Below are 5725 nucleotides of genomic sequence, written 5' to 3' on the forward strand. Positions count from 1 at the left end.
CAAGGCTAAAACTCTATGCTAATTTACTTTTTGAACCTTCTAATGCACTTCGGTCAGAGCTGTCATAGTATTACCCAATTACAGTTTTAATCACATAGTTTCGCCTGCATGTGCTACAAGTTCATGCTACTGTTTTCATTGCTGCTGGTGTTTTTATAGTAGATGATTTTGTCAAATTTTCTGGTGTTTTATCTACAATATTGTGGTAATTAGTGTTTGGGAACCTAAATCAATAACTTTTTGAGAATGATGTAGTAGTTAAAGGAAAAGAAGAAGAAAAATAAAAAAAGGCTTCCGCTCAGTTACTAATAATGCTGTAACTATGAGTTGGAAATGACTCGATGGCAACAGATTTGATTTTTTTTGGTTTTAATAATGTTGTAATTCAATGTAGAAAGATTTTACAAAACAATTGTATTGTTTTTTTCATATAATCTAAGAAAAATTACATTGAAGTAATTTTACAACTATATTTATCACATATTATTCTATGATTAAAATTGGTAATAAACATTACTAAGGATTTTGTATGGTCTGGTACGGGAGGAGGTCCATGGGAGGTAAGGCCATGAGTTACTGCTCTGGGTGATACCAACCCCAGTGATACCACTGGATGTGACTAAAGACAACAAATTGGATCAGAACCCACTCTACTCCAGTATGACTCATGTTAACTAACTGACAACATCTTCAAAGACCCTATTTCCAAACAAGGTCACATTCATAGGTACTAGGGATTAGAATTCAACATATCTTCTTGGGGAACATAATTCAACCCATCATCATGGTTGATAAAATGGAAGATCAGCAAAAACAAAGGAAACCCTCCATGAGATGGATTGACACAACAGCTGTAACGACGGACTCAAACATACCAACGATCATGAAGATGGCACGAAAACCTGTTGTTGTCAAGTCAATTCCGACTCATAGCAACCCTATAGGACAGAGTAGAACCGCCCCATAGAGTTTCCAAGGAGCACTTGGTGGATTCAAACTGCTGACTTTTTGGTTAGCAGCTGTAGCACTTAACCACTATGCCACCAGGGTTTCCGAAGATGTCACAGGACCGGGCAATGTTTTGTTCTGTTGTGCATAAGGTCGCCATGAGTCAGAACTGACTTGACAGCGACTAACAACAACAACAATTCAATCCATACCAAAACCAAAAGTCAAACCTATTGCTGTGGAGTTGATTCCAACTCATAGCGAACCTATAGAACAGAGTAAAACTGCCCATAGGGTTTCCAAGGTTTTAATCTTTAAGACGCTGACTGCTACCATCTTTCTTCTGGGGAGCAGCTGGTGGGTTCAGACCACCAACCTTTCAGTTAGCAACCAAGCGCTTAACCATTGAGCCACCAGGGCTCCTTTCCACAAGTATAAGAGTTAGGATTTACAACAGATATTTTTGGGGACACAATTCAATCCTTAACAGTTTCCCATGTCCAGGTTCCAGGCCCTATGATGGTACCTGGAGGTAGAGCTTCTGCAGGGCCCTTTTCATGTCTTTGTTCCTCAGGCTGTAGATGAGGGGGTTCAGGCTGGGCGTGAGGATGGAGTAGAAGACTGCAGCCAGGCGCCCTTGCAGCGGGGAGTAGCGGGCAGTGGGACACATGTAGGCAGAGCTGCCGGTGCCATAAAACAGGAGCACCGTGGCCAGGTGGGACGAGCAGGTGGAGAAGGCCTTCCAGCGGCCAGCTGCTGAGCGGATCTGGACCACAGTGGCCAAGATGCGGACATAGGAGAGGATGGTGAGGGCGAAGCAGCTCACAATGACGCAGCCACTGGCTGCAAATCCAGTAGCCTCATGGACATCTGTGCTGGCACAGGCCAGGTGCATGAGGGGAGGGATGTCGCAGAAGAAGTGGTCAATCACACTGGGGCCACAGAAGGGCAGGGAGAAGGTGTTGGCTGTGTGAAAGGTGGAGAAGAGGAGCCCACTGCCCCAGGCCACCAGCACCAGGGAGATGCAGGTCTGGGGGCTCATGGCTTCCCCATACACCAGGGGCCTGTAGATGGCCAGGCAGCGGTCATAAGCCATGGAAGTGATGAGAAAACACTCCACGGATCCAAAGCAGACAAAGGCGAAGAGTTGAGATACACAGGCAGGGAGGGAAATCTCCTCAGAGCCCACCATGGCAGCCATCAGGGCCCGAGGCAGAGTGGTGGACATGGAGCAGATGTCCACCAGGGAGAGGTGTTTGAGGAAGAAGTACATGGGCATGTGCAGGCGAACGTCCAGTGTCACAGCAGCCACGATGGAGATGTTCCCTATCGCTGCAGCAACATATATGAGAAAGAAGGCAGCCACACTAAGGAGCCGTAACTCAGGGACGGCTGAGAAGCCTCGGAGGATGAAGACAGATACTGCCGTGAGGTTGGTCATGTTCTGTCCTAGGAAAACCTCCTGAACTGCAAAGGATGCTCAGGGAGTAGGGCATGAGGAGAATAATGTGACAATAACAAATATCTAGAGGGAAAGGACAGAGAAGCCAAATGAAGTGTATTGAAGAACTATTCTTCATAATCACAGATGCATTATTTGCTTTCTATAGGCGTCTCAATCTCAAATACTATGAGTCTCAAACTCAAATACTACAGAAGGTCTCAAACGCAAATAACTACAGAGGCCTCAAATACCTACCAAAACCAAACCAGTTGCTGTCCAGTTGATTTCTAATTCATAGCAACCATACAGGACAGAGTAGACCTGTCCCACAGGGTTCTCAAGGTTGTAAATCTTACAGAAGCAGACTACCACATCTTTCTACCTGGGAGCAGCTGGTGGGTTTCAGACACTGACCTTTCCATTAGCGGATGAGTGCTTTAATCACTGCATTACCAGGGCTCCTCCATATACCTACAGGGACCTCAAACTCAAATATCTACGGGGTCTCAAACTCAAATACCTATGGGGTCTCAAAATAAGATACTTAAGTGATGGGTAAAAAAACCAGCTGCGTTTGAGTTGATTCCTACTCGTGGCAACCCCACGTGTGTCAGATGCTGAGTGTAGCACAATAGGGAATGGTGGGACTGTGGAGAAATGGAGGGCATGTGTTCTGTCCAAATGAGGCAGCTGCTCTAAGCTCTTGCCAACTGTTGCCATGTGGCAAAGATGACCACACATCGTCAGATTCTCTGATATTTTTCAAGAGAAGCCAGAACTGCAGATTTTTTAAAAAAATGGATGATGGTAAAAATATATATAACAAAACATATGCCATCTCAACAATTTCTAAATGTATACTTTGGTGACATTGATTACATTCTACAAGCTGTGTAACCATTCTTGCTATCCTTTTGCAAGTCACAGAATCCAGATTTTTTCATGTGAAATCTCCTTTTATATACCAAAAGTTGTCTTAGTTACCTACTGCTACCATAACAGAAATACCACAAGTAGGGGGCTTCAAAGAACAGAAATTTATTGTCTCACAGTTTAGGAGGCTAGAAATCCAAATTCAGGGTGCAGTTCTAGGGGGAGTTGCTTGGAGTTCCCTGGTGTTCTTTGGGATCTGTGTTTCCTCTCTGTGTGTCTCTATGTCTGTTCTGCTCTTTTTATAGCTCAGAAGTGATTAGGTTAGGATCAACCCTACTTGGGTATGACCTAATTAACATAACAAAGAAAACCCTATTTCCAAACAGGATCATCTCCACGGGACTTAAATACATATTTTGAGGGGGCACAACTCAATCTATAACAAGAATGAATTCAGATTAAAACACTGTGCATATTAAACGGGGCTACCAGCTTAAGACTGGGGATCACACCATGCATCTTTATACATAACCCCATAGTATCTTAAATATGACACACAAGCCAAGGTCTCCTAATTATCCATTTCCCCCACTAGACTGTGAGTCCCTGAGTTCAGTGGACCATTTCTTACTCACTTCTTTATTTCCCAGCATCAAGCATAGAAGGAAGAAGCCCTGGTGGTGCAACGGTTACACACTCACTTGCTAACTGAAATATTGGTGGTTTAAGCCCACCGAGTGGCTCCTCGGGAGAAACACCTGGCGATCTGTTCCTGTAAAGATTTCAGCCTAGGAAACCCTATGGGGCAGTTCTATTCTGTCACATGGGGTTGCTATGAGTCAGAATCAGCTCAACAGCACCCAACAAACAACAGCACAAGAGGCGGTTCATGGTAGGGAACTAATGCTTAAGAATATTTTTGAACAAACAGCCTGTGTTTGGATTCTGTCTGAGCAAATTCCTTAATCTCTGTAAGCTTCAGCTTCCTCCTCATAAAATGGAATAACATAGAGTTGCGACGATCACACGAGACAATGAAAGGAAGCTATTTAGAACAAGACTGAGCGAGCTCTCATTAAAGGTTGACTACTACAGTTATTAAAATCAAAACCAAACCAGTTGCTGTTGAGTTGGTTCCGACTCATGGCGCCCCCGTGTGTGTCAGAGTAGAACTGTGCTCCATAGGGTTTTTCAATGGCTGATTTTTCTGCAGTAGATTGCCAGGCCTTTCTTCCTAGGCATCTCTGGGGAGACTCGAACTTCCAACCCTTCAGTCAGTAGTCCAGCACTTTAACCATTTGCACCATCCAAGGACTCTGTCATGATTAGATGAGGTTAATACGTGCCTTGATCTTAGAACACTGCCTGGTACAAAATTCATAGTTGTCTTTTCCAAATGGCTGAGTCTATGCTTCTAAGAAATGTGTGGTATCAGTTCTTTGTAGCTGTAATTAGCAATACTAAAAACAACATAATCTGAAGCAGTGAAGAGGGCAGAGACCCTGGGTTTGAGTTATCAGCCAGTGGGAGAAATAAGCATTGCTTCTTCAGCAGGAAGTAACTGGTAGTGCAAATGGTTTGCACTCCCACTACTAACCTGAAAGTTGGTGGTTCGAATCTGCCCAGCAGCTCTGCGGAAGACAGGCCTGGCAATCAGCTTCTGTAAAGATTACAGCCAAGAAAACCCTATGGACCAGTTCTACTCTGTAAAACATGAAGTCACCATGAGTCAGAATTGTGGGTAATGGGTTCTTCGGCAGAATGAGATCTTTAGAAGTACCTCCTCATGGAATCCTGATATCCTCCATAGTATTCCCCACCCTGTGGTCTCCCAGCCTCAGTTTACATCCCCTCACTGACGAGGAACTCATTTAGAGCAGCATTTCTCAACCAGGACTATTGTGCCCTCGGAAGACACTTGGCAATGTCTGGAGACATTTTTGCTTGTCACAACTTGGGAGAGTTGCTGCTGGCATCTAGTGGGTAGAGGCCAGGGATGCTACTAAACAGCCTACAATGCACAGGATGGCCCCTACAATAAAGAATGATCCAGCCCAGAATGTCAGTAGTGCTGAGGCTGAGAAACCCTGGCCCAACGGGTCTCCTCTGGCACCTCTGGCTCAATGTCTTTGATGAAATACAGCAACATTGTGCCAGGGACAGGTCATCTCTGAGAGGGCTGATGGGGAGTGATGCTGACTTTCTCCCTTTTGCTCTTCTGAACTTTCCTTTTTTTTGCTGTGAGCATGTATAATTGAAATAGAAGCTACCACTTAATTGAGCTAATACTTTGTGCCAGGCCCTGTGCTAAGTGCTCTCCACAAATTTCTTCACTGAATTTTCAAAACAATCCTGAGAGGTTTGGTATTATTAGCCCTGTCTTAGTTACCTCGTGCTGCCATTGCAGAAGTACCACAAGTGGGTGGCTTTAAAGAGCAAAAGTTTATTTTCTCACAGCTC

General features: G+C 44.4%; 1 protein-coding gene across 1 annotated transcript; it reads right to left on the reverse strand.

Annotated features, from left to right (window-relative positions):
• Positions 1 to 1462: 1462 nt before the first annotated feature.
• Positions 1463 to 2389, reverse strand: LOC105756810 (olfactory receptor 12-like). The gene has a single exon (XM_012558583.1). It carries the CDS (start codon positions 2387 to 2389, stop codon positions 1463 to 1465), a length of 927 nt encoding a protein of 308 aa, XP_012414037.1.
• Between the last annotated feature and the right edge of the window lie 3336 nt (positions 2390 to 5725).

This window comes from Trichechus manatus, unplaced genomic scaffold (assembly GCF_000243295.1).
Source record: "Trichechus manatus latirostris isolate Lorelei unplaced genomic scaffold, TriManLat1.0 scaffold00176, whole genome shotgun sequence".
Taxonomy (NCBI): Eukaryota; Metazoa; Chordata; class Mammalia; order Sirenia; family Trichechidae; genus Trichechus; species Trichechus manatus.

What these genes read in the sequence shown, in the direction of transcription:
- LOC105756810 (XM_012558583.1), bottom strand. Translation starts at nt 2,389, where the DNA reads ATGACCAACCTCACGGCAGTATCTGTCTTCATCCTCCGAGGCTTCTCA.